Source organism: Nesoenas mayeri, assembly GCF_963082525.1.
Source record: "Nesoenas mayeri genome assembly, chromosome: 16".
Lineage (NCBI taxonomy): Eukaryota > Metazoa > Chordata > Aves > Columbiformes > Columbidae > Nesoenas > Nesoenas mayeri.
In genome coordinates this window covers 9,140,055-9,158,564 of record NC_137562.1, presented here as the reverse complement: position 1 = coordinate 9,158,564, position 18,510 = coordinate 9,140,055, and the positions used below count along the sequence as shown (strand labels likewise).

Here is an 18,510-nt window from a genome sequence, read left to right as displayed (position 1 = left end):
CCAGAGGCTGCTCGGGAATCTGCCGGCTCATAGGCATCACCTTTTACAATCTGCTGGGTAGTGCTGCTGCCCCACAGCTTGTTGTCAAGGTTAAAGAATTGCCAAGACCAAATTCCACTTGTGACTGTTAAAAAGAGAAGAGCTGTATAAAGGCTCGGAGGGGCCAGCTGAAAGGCAGTTAATTATAAGTTAATTTACAAACTTTTGACTGATTCTGGCAGTTTATTTTTTATGTTTCCAAATGCCATTTAGAGCTGAAAAAAAAAAGAGTTTCTTATTCAAAGGTCTTTTTTTCTCTTTATTTGGTTTTCTACCCCCCTTTGCTTTTGCCAGTGAACACGAAACATCATGGAGGGGAAAAAAAAGGAATAAAACTAAACCACACCCACTATTTGTTGAAGTTTTTTTGTTTCATTTTGGTTTGGGTTTTTTTGTTTGTGTGTTTCCCACAATGTTCTGAATACTTAAAAAAATATGTAAAAAAATCAATGCTGCCCCAAATTGAATGAACCCTTTTTCAGTTTTCTGCAGATGAATGTGATGGAGAGAACTGGATGGCTATGTACAATTCCCACAGCGAGCATGGAAAACACGAATTATATTCATTTCCTTCCTTCTTTTCTGAGTTGGATCTGGTTGGTTTCCCCAGAGATCAGTTGTGCTTCTTTTCCCTCTCTGCTCCAGCATCTCCCTCTCACTGATTCAGATAATTTCGTGGTTCCTCCCAGTTCTGAGGTGGAGCCTCACGCTCGTGCTCTGTTTTCTCCCCCTGCACAAAGCCTGGCAGGAGGAACAGGACCAGGAGACGTGACCTCACGTGAACTGGGTGACATTGCTACTCCAAATTGTTCATAAATATAACTAGCAGCTCTTCGGAAGAGATTCCTATCGACTTGTGACTAATGTACATACCAGCATTCAGCCATTAATTACCTTTAAGGAAGGATTTGTCAGGCATTGTCATGACGTTAATGGAGCTCATCCTACTTTTTAATTGGTGGAAAATCAGCCATCGAGAAACATGGAACACCTGATTTCACAATTCTGCTATAGTTTGGAATACATTTTTATTGCAGCGATGTGCCTACCTGTCTGAATATTGCTTGGACAACAGGCAGAAAGACCTGTTCTTCAGTTATTGACACTAGCGATCATCTGTTCTTTCTCCATGCAAATTGACTTGGAATAGGTTTATTTTGTCCCTGTATCAATAATCAATAGCAAGATAGAAAGATGAAGAAGACAATAGACAAATGTGAAGGACACTGCAAAAAGCTGAAGTGAAAAACAGGTGACTGTATTCTAATAATTCAGCAAAGACAAACTGGCCCTACAATTTAATGAAAACTACATGACAGCAGTAAGGAAGAGCTGTGGATAATGAAGACCAAGAGGGAGACACGGGAGGGTCCTTGTGATGGGTCGTTGCTCCGTTGAGCTCCTTGCTACAGCTTGTGGATGAAGTTGTCTAATGAAGAACAGCACATGTGACAACGATGTCAGACGAGATGCGTTCACAGGCCACGCTCTTTGCATTATTTCGCCTCTCACGTTTTCACAATGTGCCAGTGGCATGAAGAGAAGAACCAACACTATTTCTCTGTGTGTCTGCTTTTATTTTTCACCCTAAAATGATGGAAATTACGATTGGATGATCCTTGCTTTGATTACATTCTGCAAGGGTGCAGGAGGGAGATGAATCCTGCATGGCAATGTTTGATTTTACCCCTATGCCCATAGCAGATGGGGCTGCAAAAAAATCCCTGTAAAATCTAAATTTGAGGGAGGGGAAAAAAGTGTTCTGTAATATACGCATTAACACTTTTGAGATTTCAGAGACTGTTGGCAAAGGAAGAAAAAGGTATCCGTAACTTTTTCTTAGACTAGAAGAACATACCACCATGTTCTCCCAACAAAGCCAAAAGCAAACAAACACCTGTGTTACCCCCTCAGTTACACTTTGACTCTCCAAAAGTATTCTGAGTTCATATAATTCTGAATACTGCCTCTTAACGAATATATTTCAACTAAGACTTCTTGTCATACTGGTTTTGTTTCTACAAGATTGTGTGCTTCTCAATGGAAAGACAAGATCATTCTTAAAGTTACCACGAAGAAGCAATAACTCACGTTTTCCTAATGTAAAAGAAAAAAGTGCTCCCATAAACATGGATTTAGGCACATATATATATATATGTATAAGCACCTGACATGCTCTGTCTTTGAATCTCAAATAACAGGTACAGCCTAATAGCTGTTGTCTCCTGTACCTTGGGGTGCTGAAGCAAATCCACCTCTAACATTCTGCCCACACACACTCATGGTTGGGATGATTCATAGTCACATAGTTTCTATATCAAGACTAGTGAACATCCCCAATCACATGGGCTGGAGCAGGGCCTGTCACCCCAGTACCCAGACAAGCTTTCCCCTCTCCCTTCCAGCTGTTCCGCTCTCCAGCTGTGCCACTCACTTTTGTCTCACATTGATTTTTGAAGCCCTATTCTGTAAATCACCCTTCCAGCTCATTCAGGGACTCTCAAGAGCCCAAACTTGCTTTGTCCATAGCTATACTATATGGCAAATAGAATTAAGACAAAAAATCCTAATTTTTACCTGCTACCCAAGCAAAAGAAAGAACTCGAAGCATCTCCATGTGCTGAGGATTGATGCAAAAATACCTTTTTCCTTATCTCTGGATGACTGATCAGAAAAAGGACAGAAGAAAGTAGACCATTCATTTCAGATGTTTTATTAGAATAATAAATACAAACTCAAAGTAACAATTTCCAAACATGTAAACACAGAGGAGACTCTGATTTTAACTGCATTGAAAGGAAAGGATGATTGCATTGTTTACCATCTTTCATGAGGGCTAAAATTTGCCATTTTTATCCCCAAAATTGACAATGGAGAAGTTCCAAATAAGACTTTGCAACTTCTGGAACTAGTGTCTGATGTGGCAGAGTCTTCATTACTTGGGTCAGAGCTCCAGCTCCGTGTGAACGCAGCAATGGGACTGGATATGAGTGTCACACAAGGTGGCACTCGGCTCAACTCAGGCCTCAAGTTATTACTGCAGGCAGTAACACAATATATTATATGCATGTTGAAGGCCTGGTTTTGTCTTTCTCTCAAAAAAACCCTTTATTTCTCTCCCTGCACAGAGTGAACTATCATTTACTACACTTGTTATTCAGCAGGACAGTGAAGCCTCTGGGTGTTACCATAACACAAGTAATAAGAAAGCAAAACAATGTTGATTTCAGTTTCATGACAAAAACATTTACAATTTGGTCATGAGAACTCAAACACATTTGTGGCAGATTGTTATACAAGTTTCTGTAATCAGAATATATAATATATCATAAACTACAGGACATCAAGGAGCACAGAAACTGCCCTTTTGTTCTGCGTGGTACCTACAAACTTTACCTTTACTAAAGGAGCTTAAGGAAGACCTAAAAGCTATTAAGAAGTAGCAACAGCTGTGGTCATTAGATGTTCCACACATTTAGAGGAAAACAACAAAACAAACCCAACCCACAATCATTAAGGAGGTAGAACTCAAATAGTTGAAATAAAAGGGCATTGCTTTCATTTAATCTGATTTCTCTTTAAAGCAGGCCTGCCTAAAAATTACAGAGATTCAACTTGGGCATAAGGCAGCACTGAATTATTACAAAATACTGTGACATCTTCTGCCTGAAATGCACTAACCCATGACCCTAAGAATCTCATCTAAATGCCTTTTTAACCCCTTCAGGGATGGTGACTCCACCACTGCCCTGGGCAGACTGTTCCAATGCCCAACAGCCCCTTACAGGAAGAATTTTTTCCCAACATCCCATCTAAACCTCCCTTGGCACAACTTGAGGCCGTTTCCTCTTGTCCCATCACTTGTTACTTGGGAGAAGAGACCAACCCCCTCCATGCTCCAACCTCTTTCCAGGCAGTTGTAGGCAGTGATAAGGTCTCCCCTCAGCCCCCTTTTCTCCAGGATGAACAGCCCCAGCACCCTCAACCGCTGTTGTTAACAGGGCCAAGATTTCACCCAGGTTCTTGAAGGAAAAAAGAAAATTAATTAACCGGATAAGAAACCCTGGCGAGTACAGCTCCAGCCAGGCTGGCGGGGAACAGCGGATCCGCGCTGCAGCTCCTACTGGCCCAGGGGCCGGATCCGCAACGCCTAAGGGGCGGCTGTGAGGGCAGACCGGCCCCGCTCAGCGCCTTGGGTGAGCCCGCGGGCCAAGGAGCTCGTACATGGCCGCAATGAGGGGAGGAGACGGAGGAAAAGGAGCGGGAGAAGGAGCGGAAACCCTGAAGGCCGCGCTCGGCCCCGCCGCCCGCGCATGCCCCTTCCCGGCGTGCCCCGCGCGTTCTCGGCGCTGACGTCACCGCAGCCCGGCGCCCGCCGCCATTGGAGTTGGAGGCTCCGGCTCCATCCCCTCGGTTGCGGCCCGACGGCGGCGGGGAGGCCCGGGCGGAGCAGCCCCGGGCGGGGTGGGGGTATGTGAAGAGACGAGGCCGGCAGGGTGAGGCGAGGCGCGGTGCGGAGCCGGCCTGACCGTCCCCTGGGGCCCCTCTGAGGAGACGCCGAGCGCGCGCGCCAGCGGCCCCTTTCCCTCCCCCTCGGCCCCGACCCCTTCCCCGCCCCGGCCGCCGCCTGAGGGGAGAGGCCCCGCCGCTGCTCCGCCGGGCCCCGCAGCTCCGCGCCGCGCTCAGCGGCTCTGCCTTCTCCCTCGGCTCCCTCCGCTGAACCACGGGGGCCCCGTACATGAATTATGTCGGCCACAAGCGTTGACCCTCAGGTAAGCGGCGGAGCGCGGCGCGGGGCGGCCTTCCTCCTCCTGCTCCCCGCCGCGGGCGGGGGGTTTCCTTTGCAGGCCGGTGCCTGCATCTGGCACGGGAGAGGCTTTTCCTTTCCCTCCCAGCTTCTTTGCACCTTTCTCTTACTCGTTCACTCCCCGCCCTGTGAGCACAGAACGTTCCTCTTGCCTTTCGAGAGCCGTGGCCATTTCTGAGGCAGGCCAGCGCTGAGTGATGGGTGAAACACTCTTCTTAACCGCAGTTTAAACAAACCCTAATGTGCTGTTAGCCATTTTTTTCAGCCTCTTATCCCTCCTTAAAAACTGTGTGCTTTGCTGTGACAAATTAGAGGTTTTTCTAAAATTAACTTTTTTTCATTTTCTCTTCTTTTCCTTCACCCAATCATGTGCCGTGGCTTCCCAGAGGCTGAAAGGACAGGATAATAAAGGTGAGGATCATGCTGAGATCTGGTCGTTTAAATTGTTACTGTAACAGATGAATTATGCAGGTACTTGTAGGTGAGCAGAAAGATATTGCTCTTAATCCCTATAGATAAAATCTGGAACAAAGGAAGTTATGCTTTGTTTAAAAAATAACAAACTGTTACTCATACGAGCTTGCTTGCATCCTACTTAATGTTGCTGAGTTTACAGTTGGAAGGATTATGTGTTAGTATTGAACACAATAATGCTCTTCATTTCCTTTAAATAAAGCAAATTTATGCATAAAGCCCCAGGGATATGCCTATTCAATATACATTTTTGCACAGTTTTGCATGGTGTCTTGCCATATGATTACAGTTGTGTTACTGATCTGTTGATTGATATATCTACTAGATGTTACATATAAGCCTACAAGCTTAATTATTTAAGAAATTTTAAAATGAAATTAGTTAACTTCAGATGAGATAATAAGCTTTTTATGATCAGTCCTATGCTTCTTTTGAAATTAAATTTAATAACAGGTTACCTGAGAAAATACCTTTATTATTACTGTGTTTGTTAATAAATGTCTAACTGTTTAGACTTAGAAACTAGCAATATTTTTTTAACTAATAAATGCTTTTTAATATATCCAACCTGCCTTAAAAATCCAGCTACTTAGAGAAAGTTTCAGACTATGTCCTGTGTTTGTAAATACTCTTTTACCTCCACTCTCCCTGCCAAACTTTGCAGAAATATTCTGCTAAATTCCCAAACTTGTTTGCTGAGTGTCCTGTTTGGTATAGTGTTACTTTTAGTTTAGCTGGTCTATGAAATAGTTGCTTTATTTACCTATCACATAATGCATTGGACCTTATTTTCTTAAATTTAAAGCAAACAACAGAAATTATTTGAAGTGACTTAGTAACAGCTTTAGGTTTGTGTATCTTTCCGTGGTGGGGTTTGGATGCTTTTCACACTAATTCAGGCTTAAGTGGGCCTTTGATTGTGGCAGATATCTCTGTTTTACACCTGAGAAATTTGAGACTTAGATTTTCCTGAAGATATCAGGGTATCAAGGCACTTAGCCGTCATTATTTCATAATTAAATGTAACCTCACCTCATCTTATTTTAGCCAACTTAAATTAAGCAAGCAGTGAATAAAGTGCTGGGAGGAGAACTGTGAATTAGTTTCTCAGAGTTCTAATTATGGACCAGAACAATAGATGTTGTTTCCCAATATTTTTCACAAAATCCTTGTGCATAATTTATTTTTTTACTTTACTAAATTTTAGTTTTATAAACAATAATATAAAGAGAAACAGTTTTGGGGAAAGATGTCATCCCTTGATGTTTTTATGAGTCTGCAGTCTGAAAAAAAGAAATATGAATTTTCATAAAATAGGTAGAAAACTTTACTGAAGTGCTACTGAGCAGTGTTATAATATGTTGTAACCTTTTTCTTTTAGTACAAAATGGTTCGTTACATCAGAAGGATACAGTTCACGACAACGATTTTGAACCTTACCTTTCCGGGCAGTCAAATCAGGTTGGTATATTTTTAACTGAGGTTTTTTCTCAGGCATGCTGTTGGCACTCGATTCATAGGATTGTGTTGAGGGAGCAAATTCCTTAAATAGAAATGGAAAAAGAAATGACTGGCATATTGTGTTACTTGGTAATACAACTAGCATTTGTGCTCACAAAGCTAATATTACTCTGCATATCCAGATGGCCACAAGTGAAAATGAAGTTAATGCTCCAACTAGTGTCTGCTGATTGCTCCTCAAATTGCAGGTTATTGATACGGTTGGACTGACAGACTATTTGATCTTAGAGTTCTTTGGGAGATGAGTTGAGTGTGAGAGTCTGAAGGTTCTGCTTATGATCCCTCCTGATGTGTATAATTTGTATAATCCTAGAAATGAGTGTAGTTGAAACTGATTTTGATGCTTTCTAGGTAGCTTGTAGAGTTGTCCCAATTGCTTTTTACACTTCAGCAAGTATTGTTGTTCTTTCAAGTCCTCTGACGTGTCCTAACAATTGAAGATGTGTTATTTTAAGAGCAAGGTACTGTAATGTAAACTCAATATAATCCAATTCATTATAATGTACATTAAATCAACATCCATGACTTAAATACCACGATAATTTAAAATACCTTGTAATTAAAGTAAACTTTGGCCTTACATTCAAATCTTTAAAGTGAAAAAATTGTATAGAAAGTGGAGATGCTGCAAGTTTTCTTTTGCGGTTTCAGAGAGACTGACCGGAGGTATGTTATTATTTCTGGGCAGAAAGGCAAAGTGTTATGTTTTAAAAGGAAAATTTATAATTCAACCTGAAGCTGATAGATGCCAGTGGTGACATCACTGAACTTGCTTGCAAAAGAAAATTATTCTATATGCTAAAAAAAAGCACATGATGTGCTGTTCTGTTTCATTTGTGGAAACTGTGATTCAATCTTGACCATAAACACCAGAGCAAACAGTATCAATTCCTGCACCGTGTATCAGGGATCTTCAAGATGTATTAACCATTTTTGTTAGGCAGATGGATGGAACTGTGTTACAAGTTTTGGATTGTGACAGCTTTTAGGAAGATTACAAACTTTAGCACAATATAAATATAGGTGAGCTATGCAGGCACTGCAGTGGAAGTTGGGACAAGTCTCTGACAATGTGAACTCTGAGCTCTGTGAGTACCAGCTCCCCAGCTAAGCTGCTGCAGCACAGATGTGTTCTCCAGGCTTTTATGAAGTTAAAATGATGTAATGGGGAACATTCCCTGTTCTCTGGAATTAATGTGCTGTAGCAGCCATGAAAGCAGGGAATTTGTGGGAAAAAAATGACATAAAATTCTCCTTTTTAATGCAGAATTAGTTTTGAAAGAAATTGTGGTTTTTACCTTTCTCTAATTTTTTTTGAATTCCACTTCATCACATTTGTATGTAATTTTTAATTACTTAAGACAAAGTTATGTTTTTCTAATGTGAAATATACTGAACTTTAAACTTCATACAGAAAACATGCAGAAACATCTATTATAGATTAATTCTAGGAAATTTGTCTTAGCTGTCAGCAAGCCCAGTTATTAGGTTTAAATAGAAAAATTACGACTATTAGAATTTCTGTAATTCTAATAAAGTTTTCTTATGTGAAAGTGTAGCTCCATTTACTGATTTATATGTGCTGCACTAAGAAATTGGCATGCTACAAGAAACAATTGTGCAGGTTGTCTTACAGTTTCAACTGGAAAGTGGCAGTAGCATTATTTAGGGCTGTGAGATTTTGTACTGAAGACAATCATGTTTCTGAAAAAAAGTGGTTTTATCTAGTTATTCAGTCAGATTTATTGAGCCCTTTAAAATAAATGTAAAATATAAGTGATTTAGAAGAAAATATTTGAAACCAACTGGATATTTAAAAAAAAAAAGTAGGAAATTAAATAAATACTTAAAGTCCCAGCTGACACAACAATAAGTTTGACATCAAAATCAGATGTAGGTTGGTAATATTTTGTTAATTTCATCTTTTAAAAATACAGATTACTCTTTGAAATTAGTTTTGAGCATGAAATATAATCAAATAAAATGTAATTGTCTTCCTTGTGTTGAGAAGTGCTCTTAAGTAGTGCTGCCTTCCTCTCTTTCCGTAAAGGTTCTAGTATCCAAGTAGCAGTAGTTAATACAGATCAGATTTGAGATGTGGTGGCTTTGTGGTACGAAGCACACTAAAAGTACTTTTAAGTGCAAAGGGAGCTGAGCGTTCGTATACAAAGTTATACTCAAAGCAAGAAAGGCATCCCCCATGTAATGTCATCCAGAACCAAAAGATTATTCATAAGTAACAGGGAATTCTTAGCGAGAAGCACTAGGAGGGATCCCTTCCTAATTAAAATATGGTTAGGTTTGTTTGTTGTGATGCAGAAAGGTCAGTGATAAGTTTGTTGAAATAAATGTGCTGCTGCAGTGAAGGACTTCTGTCAGGGTTTCTTTTACACACCCTGGCATAAAGCCAGTCAAAATAGATTGGATGTTTTGTAAGCATGTCTGCTGAAACTTGCCTGTAATCTTGTTAGAATCCTTGTGGAAACTTTACAGGCTGTGTGACAGGAGGTGACACTCTCAGGAATTGTCTAGAATCCTTTGGCAGAAATATTTTAGGACAAACCACCTGCTTTCTCCAAGCTTATTCTTTTTTGCTCTTAGTAAATTCTAAATCTGTAGAGTATATGAACATAAGCTCTCTAAAGAACTATTTATGTCTCCTCCCTGTCACCTGCACTTGTTTTTACATTGTTCTTATCACTTTAAGATCACCACATCGTAATCTCAAAGTAAAGTCTTTCAGAAGAATGTTTTCATATGTTAAATATTGATTATTTTAGTTTGGAAGTCTCAGAAAATGTATTGTAGAGGATCTTCTCATAGGTGAATTGTGAAACTCTTGTTAATGATAGAACTTGCATGTGAATAAAGGAAGCGTGAACAGTGGCGAAGATCATTTCTTTTGAATCAATAACATTGGATTTAGGCTGTTGGCATCTTTGCAGTACTGAATGTAAATCTTGGAGGCATTTTCTGGTACCATTCTGTATCTGCAAAGTAAGAATATTGAATTACTCTGGCTTTGGGATGTCACAAAAGGGAGTTGTTGAAAATTGAGCAGTAAAAATGATTCTGTCTATCAGCTGGATATTACGCTTATCTTCAGCAAAGAGCTTTTTTACTTCATTTTTTTGAATCAGCTGTGAAATAATCTGATTTTTGGGAAAATGACTGAAGCTCTAGAGCAGTTCTGCTGATTTTGCAGATGCATTTTTTTTCAGTTTTGAAATCTCGCAGTTTGAGAGAGATCTTAGTTGTTCTTAAAATAATCTTTCTCCATGAGTAAGGAAAGGCTAGCTGCTGTTTGACTCATTAACAGGAGATGTTGACCTTCCCTCCCCCTCACTGGTAATTACGGTTAGAATGTCAGTTTGGAAGGTCTGCAGTATATATGCTTGAAGTTTATTTAAAGAGGAATAAAACCTATTTTAGAATATTCTTTATTTGTTCATTTGCATTGTTGAATATGAGAAACACAGAACACTTCAAAAATCAGGTGTCAGCAGAAGATTTAGAGTGGAAGGAAGGGCTTCTTGGCTTGGTCTAAGAAGCGGTTAAAAGAGAGGAAAAGCTGGAATTTCTGAGGGGGATCTGCTGCTTTATACCTGGTCAGTCTCTTATTTCCTAAAGTGGAAAAGGTGGCCTATTTGGAAGGACAGTCACAAACAGGCTTGCACATTTGTAACTTTACTTCTGAGGGAAGAACAGACACCTGCAAAAGGCTGAACGGGGTATTTTCTCAGACAGTTTGGGTGGCATGTATCACATGCCATATTTGCGTCTGTTTGTCTCTAGTATACCAATCAGATTAATTTCAGTTTGTAGTTGTTAGGTCTACTTATAGAACACTCAGCATGTGTCTTAGGATCACAGTGAGATCACACGCTATGTCAGAAGTAGCCTTTGCATGTTTTACCATGTCAGGTATGTTTTGCTCATTGGGGACTGTTGGCCCCTCAAAACAATTCTTTAATGATGACTGTGATCATATTTTCTGTTATGTGTTGTCATGTTAAAGCAATTTAGTCTAAAACTTATCCCATGTAGTGATCTAGAATGCTAAATATCCTTAGTTCTGTGAGAGACAAAATATCGTTTTCTAAGTTTCTTGAAATATTTTGGAGTATCAGTAGATTCAATAATTCTAGAAGAAGCCACTAATTAGCCTTAGTAATGTAACTAAGTTTATGTGGTTTCAAAATCTCGAGTACTAACCTCATTGTGAGCCACTAGTCCTGAGCTGCATCATAAATGCCCAGAGACTGCATTTTAACTCTGAATCTTTCTTGAAGTATGAACCGAGATCTGTAATTAGAAGCTATATTACCTTATCTCTGTTCTTTCTATTTGGTAGTGAACAGTGTTGTGGCTATGTTTATATTGAGTGGTTTTATATCTAAAGTTACCTTTTTTTTTCTTTAACAGAACAGTAGCTATCCATCAATGACTGATCCTTATCTGTCCAGTTATTATCCACCATCTATTGGGTTCCCCTATTCTCTCAGTGAAGCACCATGGTCTACAGGGGGAGATCCTCCTATCCCGTATCTCACCACCTATGGACAGCTCAGTAATGGAGATCATCATTTTATGCACGATGCTGTTTTTGGACAGCCTGGGGGCCTGGGAAATAACATCTACCAACACCGGTTTAACTTTTTCCCTGAAAATCCTGCCTTCTCAGCATGGGGAACAAGCGGATCCCAAGGACAGCAGACTCAAAGTTCAGCATATGGGAGTAGTTACAGCTACCCACCCAGTTCACTGGGTGGTACCATTGTGGATGGACAAACAGGATTTCATAATGATACATTAAATAAAGCTCCTGGAATGAACAGTATTGAACAGGGAATGGTTGGACTTAAGATTGGTGGAGACGTTACAACCTCTGCAGTGAAAACAGTAGGTTCTGTTGTCAACAGTGCCGGGATGACAGGTGCCCTCTCTGGTAACGGTGGATCTAATGTCAACTTGCCAGTATCTAAACCAACCTCTTGGGCTGCTATAGCAAGCAAGCCTGCGAAACCACAGCCTAAAATGAAAGCAAAAACTGGACCTGTAATCGGAGGAGCATTGCCTCCTCCACCTATAAAGCATAATATGGACATAGGTACTTGGGATAATAAGGGTCCTGTGGCAAAAGTTCCTGCCCCCCAACAGATCCCTTCTCCTCAGTCTGTTCCACAGCCACAGCAACCAATTGTTCAACCTGTTCCAACTCAACCTCCTCCATTGACTCAGCCGCAGTATCAGACCCCTCAGCAGCCACCCCAAAATCGCTGGGTAGCTCCTCGCAACAGAAATGTAGCTTTTGGCCAAAGCGGAGGAACTGGTAACGACAGCAACTCAGTTGGCAGTACCCAGCCTAACCCTGTTCCAACTGGCGAGTCCCATCCCGTTCTTGAAAAACTGAAAGCTGCTCATAGCTATAACCCGAAAGATTTTGAATGGAACCTTAAAAATGGGCGTGTGTTCATAATAAAGAGCTATTCTGAGGATGATATTCATCGTTCCATTAAGTATTCTATTTGGTGTAGTACAGAACATGGCAACAAACGCCTGGACAGTGCTTTTCGGTCCATGAATAGCAAGGGTCCAGTCTACTTGCTGTTCAGTGTCAATGGCAGTGGACACTTCTGTGGAGTAGCGGAGATGAAATCACCTGTGGACTATGGCACCAGTGCAGGTGTCTGGTCTCAGGACAAGTGGAAGGGAAAATTTGATGTCAAGTGGATCTTTGTGAAGGATGTGCCCAACAACCAGCTCCGACACATCAGGCTGGAGAACAATGACAACAAACCCGTTACAAACTCCCGTGATACACAGGAGGTGCCCTTAGAAAAAGCAAAACAAGTGCTTAAAATTATTGCTACTTACAAGCACACGACCTCCATCTTTGATGACTTTTCTCATTATGAAAAGCGCCAAGAAGAGGAGGAGGTGGTGCGGAAGGTAAACTTATTAAAAAATTTATTTTATACACAGATATGGGGAAAATGAAATGTGAAGGCTGCTATGGTGGAAAAAATGTAAGTAGGAACTCGAAATGTTTTTCATACATCTCAACTTGATGGTTTTGTGTGTGTTTAACAACACGAAAAACAAACTGATGCTTATTTGTCTGTGACAGTTTCATAGCTAAATGCATTTCAAAGCAGAAAGTTAAGCAGTAATGCAGGTAAAGGGCTTGTTCAGGTTTTTGGATTTTGATTTATTTTCTATCTTAAAATGGTTAATAAACTAGAAAATAGTTTCTGTTTCAGAATTAGATTTGCAAATAATTGCCGCTTAAGTTTTTTTTTCCTTATACATATGAGGTGTTCTAAAACTGTTTTACTGGAACTGGGCTATCAAAATGAATACTTGTGCTTGCATTTGAAATTTGTACATCGCCTTTAAGAGCAAGAAACCTCATCTTGTTTGTTTAGTTGACCTCTCTGGAAAAGAAAGAGTTGCATAAAATTATTGCAATAGTGCTAGAAAGACTGCGTTTCTGCTGCTAAAGTCACATGTATTATTATTTGGGTAAATAAAGGTTTTCAGTTCCCAGGTCTAATCTGTCTACTAATTCTTGAAAAGAAGTTTTGAGTGAATATGTAGTAAGAGAAATTTGGGCAGTAACAGCGAAAGTGTAGTAAAAACTTCCATATGCTTTCATGGCTCTCAGTCTGCCACAAGAGACATCTGTCCCTATCCATCCCATGACCTCTGTTTCAAAAATTCCATTCTCTAATTAAACAGCCTAGAAGTAATGAACTGACAAAATAACAGGTGTTGGGATGTGTAGTTACTTTTTTTGTATAGCATTTCAAATATAAAGCAGTTATTTGAAGGGCTAGTTTAATGCAGCTCACACTTGCTACAAAATGTTTTTGAAGCAAAGACTTGATGCATGTTCCTGGAGCTTAAATTGAAGTTGCCATTTTAAAGGTTTTAATACCATTTAAAAGTGCAGATAGCATTGCTTTAAACTGTCTCCATAGAATGTACCTGTAAATTATGAAAGAAAAGTAGATCAGTATCTTAAGGACTTTTAAGCTCAGCTTTCCCAAGCTGTCAGTTACGCTGTGCGCAGCGTAACCTCAACACAGCAGGGAAGGAGAGTTTCAGGTTTGCAGTTTTTCTTGTGTACTCCCTGTGGGGTTCCACAAGCTAAAACCTAAAAGTCTTTACCTCAACACTTCATTTCTTCAGTAGGCAATTAGCAATTCAAAGTTTAATGCAACCTGTGTCTTGAAGAGAGGTATTCCCTGATGTAGGAATCTTGAATAAGTCAAAAGGCCTGGGTTCTTTTGTCCAGTGTTTACAGTGTATGGAGGGGGATGATTGTTTGGTGGGGTGGTTTTTGTTTTGTTTTGTTTTTGTTTTGTGGGGTTTTTTTTGTTTCCATGCCGAGTCTCCCTATGATTTGCTACTGAGTCTAGAGGAGAGAATAATGTGTGCATTTAAAGAGTGAGGGCACTGGGGAAGGGATAGGAATTCCAGTCTTGACCAGTTACCTTACTGGCCAAAGGAAGATCCAAGTGGCTCAGTACTGAACACTGTGCTCCCTTTGCTTTGCAGCAGCTCAGAGAGCTGATGTTCTCCTATTGGGCTGATCCCACTTTGGGTTGTTCCAATACACACAACTATTTCCCACATTGAGTTCAAGTGCTGATACAATATTCTCACCCAGGTCACTGCTTTATAAGAGGTTCAGTTTTTGTAAGTAATGCATTATTTTTCTGTCTCATTTAAAACCAAGGCTCTGCCTTGTATGACACATTCAGAAAATAAACTCTGGAGTGTAATTTAACATTTCTGAGATTGCTCTAAATAGCTTAGAAAATAGGATGATATACAGAGAATCGAAATACACCGAGGAAGGTAATAGTGCTAGAGTGGTAAAGCAGATCAACAATGAGGGAATGAAAAATAAGATACTACTTGTTGGGTTGTATTCTATAAAACTGTTGTCTGAAGAATTAATATTTTTCCCCTTCATTGACCAAATTAATTTTAGAAATCTAACTAGAAGAGGTTTTTTGCAGACTATGCACACGCTTATTGTCGAGCAGTTTGTGCTATTAAGTTGAAGCCTTCCTGGTTTGCAAAGTTAACCCGCTTATGACAATAACTTTTGAAGAATCTTATTGCCAGTTATGGTATCTTATGACCTAATTGACATTTTCAGAAGGTAGTTTGTGTATGTGCCATCTTAATTGATTTTCAAGTTGCTATGTTGTTTTCTAGCAGTGTTTATTTCCTTTGAAGGTGCTTTCTGTGAATGTTCATTGGCACAGAACTTCTAAGGATAGATTATTGTACTTCCTCCAAAACTAGTTAAAAAAATTATACTTTATAATACTAATTGTGTTTCCTAATATAAAGAAAACATATTTTTATGTCAGTAGGTGAATGCTTTCATCCCACTGACCTTATCAAGTAGAGTTTAGTAGGAAGGTTGACAGCTGCTTTAGACTGAGGTGAAGGGAACAGAAACTTGACAGGGGTGAGTGTCTCCAAAGTGGAAGCTTCTGCAAGTCTTGTGAAAACTCATTTTTCCTGTGTCTGAAGATGATACTTATTAATGTCATGAAACAAAAGTATGGAACAGGAAGTCCCTTGTGAGATATTGGAGATTTCCCCTGGAGAAGAGAAACTATGAAGGCTCTGGATGGATCTTCAGAACCAAAATGAGCAAAGTTTTGTTAGTTGCTTACAAAACTGCTTGTTTTTTCCTGCAGTAGTGCTAAATTGCAGTAAGGAAGAGAATTTGAGAGGTAGAGCTTCTAAAAAGCAGCCATGCTCTAGAGCACAAAGAACTGTTGCATCGGTTTCCTCCCCATCAGTTTATATGGTTTCAGACACTAAAAGGAAGACTCAGATTAGCCTCTGAAAGCAAGCAGCAAGGTAGGAGGAACTGCTTATAAATAGCTCAATAAATAGTGCTTTTTACTGAATTATGAAGCCTGAGCATGCTGTCTGGGTACTAGGTGGAAGTCTGAGGTATTAGCCTGTCTTCTGTTTCTGTGGGATTAGACCAGAAGAATGGAAAACTCTGATTTTTGAAAGTAAGTGAAATTATGAGGGTTAGTCAGTGACTACACAGAAAACCAAAGTTCTATGAAGTGACAAAGGGAAAGAATGGGCTGGTGAGCTTGGGAGGAGAGTGAGGCACAGTGAAGGGGATTTTCCACCTGAGACATGGGAGTAGGATGGAACAGTTAATTTTTGGAAGCCTGAAAATGGGGTTGGTACAATTCAGGTTAAGATTCTTTCTAACCACCTTTTGTTTGAAAAGTCCAGCAGCCGTAAATTTTTTTCATTAAGAACATACACCACCTAGTATGTTCTGATACTCTGCCCCTAAGAGATGACTTGCTTTGATAGTTTATCATAAGTTGTGTATAAAAGAGGAATCTATTTCAAGAGAGCTCAAATCCTGCTTTTATGGGATGTGACTAAACTCTGAAGTCATTTGAATCCTTCAAAATCATCCTCGTTCTGTGGAGTTCAGTAATCTACCATCTCCTTTCTGCTCCTGTTTTGGTTGTGCTGCTTCTGCAGCAGCTAAAACAATCCAGCACGTAGAATATTGCAGGTCCTGTTTCTGTTTAGGAATTGATACTCCCAGCTTTCTTACTGGGACCTTCATCTGCTCTGTTTGAAGTGACAGTTCCACTTGAAGTATATATTTATAAAATGCAGCAGTAATGCTTTAATAAAGTGTGTAATTGTCTGGGATGAAGTTAGTGCTGTTATACTACTAAAAGCTTTTTGCTTGTTTGTTTGACTAAAATATTTCTTAACTTTTTTCTCTTTGCAGGAACGTCAGAATCGAAACAAACAATAAGAATAAACATATACAGTTTGATATATACTAGAACTGATACTAAATTCGACTATGAGAAAGAAAATTAAAGTATACTGGTGCTGTATCCTGGCATCAGGACAAACTAAAGCTTTCAGCTCCAATATATCTTCTCGTGCAGGGGAAATTAAGTTGTCTCATCTTTAAGTACATTGTAGTTTATTTTTGCCCAGGTGGATCTGCATTAATTTGTATCTTTTTTTTCCTATGTAAAATTCTGTAGAAATCATTAATAAAAGTGTGTCTGTTTTTATTTTTTTTAAGTTGGTAAACAGTTCTATTAACCTAATGTGGACCTATACACAAGCATACTAAAGTGTCAATGCTTCCCAAAGACTTTATTTTGGCACAAATTATGTTCCTAGCCAGATATACAGATTATGGAGAATACATGACAAATCTTCCTTTCTCCTCCTCCCAAGCCTTTTTTCTTCATGGTGGAAGTAAGAAACCATACACTGATTTTTTTATTATTATTTGTTTGTTTGTGTTCCTCCCTCCATTTAAAAAACTTTTAAGATACTGTACTTCACAATTTTGAAATGAAAAAACTAAATCTCCGATCACTTTGTGCAGCTGCTCTGCCTCTTTATTTATCTGTACAATTACACTTTTGAAACTGCTAATGCTCCATGTTGGTTTTTTCCGTCTAGTAGAAAATCAACTTGTCAGTGAAATTGTTTCTCTGGCCAATATTTCCCTCTCCCGTTCTGTTGAGCAGTGCTTCAGTGTGCATTTGTTATACCATATCCTGCCGAGGGTGAGCGAGACGCTTTCTCTCCGCCATAATTCTGCTTTACGGTTTTTGTAGCTTAATTAAATAATAATGTGATGCTATCAACATTGCAGGGGTTTTGGACAATGTGTTGAAACCTGTTTCAGCTTTCAGGTGTTATTAGTTAATTGCAGATCATTTTTAATCCTTCCTGTCATTACTCCCTCCCACCCCCCAAATCCTAATGCCATTTAAAGTTTTTATACCAATAATGCTGAGCTTTAACGTAGGAACTAATAGTACGGATAATATGATGGATTATGCCTCAGATGTTTAAAATTGACAGTGTGTATGTCTAATTCTTTTTTTTTTCTGTTGGATGAGTAAAAAAACCTGTTTTAAGAAACTGAATTTACTGTCATGTTTTTGTGGAGTGAGGGGACCGTCGGAGAACCTGTCACCAACCGGAGTTCCAATTACGCATGGAAATGGTGCTCATGTCCGCTGCTCTAGCACACTGAATCTGCACGTCTTTATCGTAGAGGATCTTTTACTATATTAGCAAGTATCTTCTGAATACTATTTACTCCAAAAGGACCTCCAATTTAAATAAAGTTTAATCTGTATCATTTAGACTTGTATCTAGAACGTATAACTCTGTCTCTGGACTGTTCCTGCCTGTAAGGGGTAATGGACAGCATCAGATTAACTTTTTCCTCTAGGAGAATACAAGCCTTAATAAACAATACATATTTAGCAAGTTTGATGTCATTTTCATTTTTTTCCCGCTCTCCTTTCAGTTCTCTTCCTATGTTACAAACCCCCTTCATGCTGACTCGGGAGTTAAGTCTAAGTTGAGAAGTGTTTTGATGGAATCACTGAGGTGTTTGCGAATTGCTGAAGGGTTTCATGGGACTCTGCAGAAGACAGTTAAGCTGCTTTGAGTGTTACCTGAATGTTCCTCAGAGGAAATACCTGTCCACGCAGTGGCTTTCACTCAATTTTCCTTTCTCCTTGGGCAACAGAGAAGCTGAAGAACACGTTGGAAGTTGCACCGTAGCTTTCAGGAGGCTTTACCGCAGATGTGGGTCACTGTGATGA

The 18,510-nt window shown here is 39.7% G+C and overlaps 1 protein-coding gene across 5 annotated transcripts; it reads left to right on the top strand.

Moving 5' to 3' along the window:
* Positions 1 to 4,416: 4,416 nt before the first annotated feature.
* On the top strand, positions 4,417 to 18,169 carry YTHDF1 (YTH N6-methyladenosine RNA binding protein F1). 5 transcript variants are annotated; one of them, XM_080354836.1, is made up of 5 exons: positions 4,417 to 4,811; positions 5,233 to 5,257; positions 6,702 to 6,781; positions 11,267 to 12,793; positions 16,650 to 18,169. In XM_080354836.1, the coding sequence occupies exons 1-5, from the start codon at positions 4,785 to 4,787 to the stop codon at positions 16,674 to 16,676; spliced, it is 1,686 nt and encodes a 561-aa protein (XP_080210962.1). In that variant the 5' UTR covers positions 4,417 to 4,784; the 3' UTR covers positions 16,677 to 18,169. The 5 variants fall into 5 exon arrangements, with proteins under 5 accessions (XP_080210962.1, XP_080210961.1, XP_080210959.1 ...); XM_080354835.1 differs by having other exon boundaries at positions 11,267 to 12,870; XM_080354833.1 differs by lacking the exon at positions 16,650 to 18,169 and adding an exon at positions 14,408 to 14,506.
* The last annotated feature ends 341 nt before the right edge of the window (positions 18,170 to 18,510 follow it).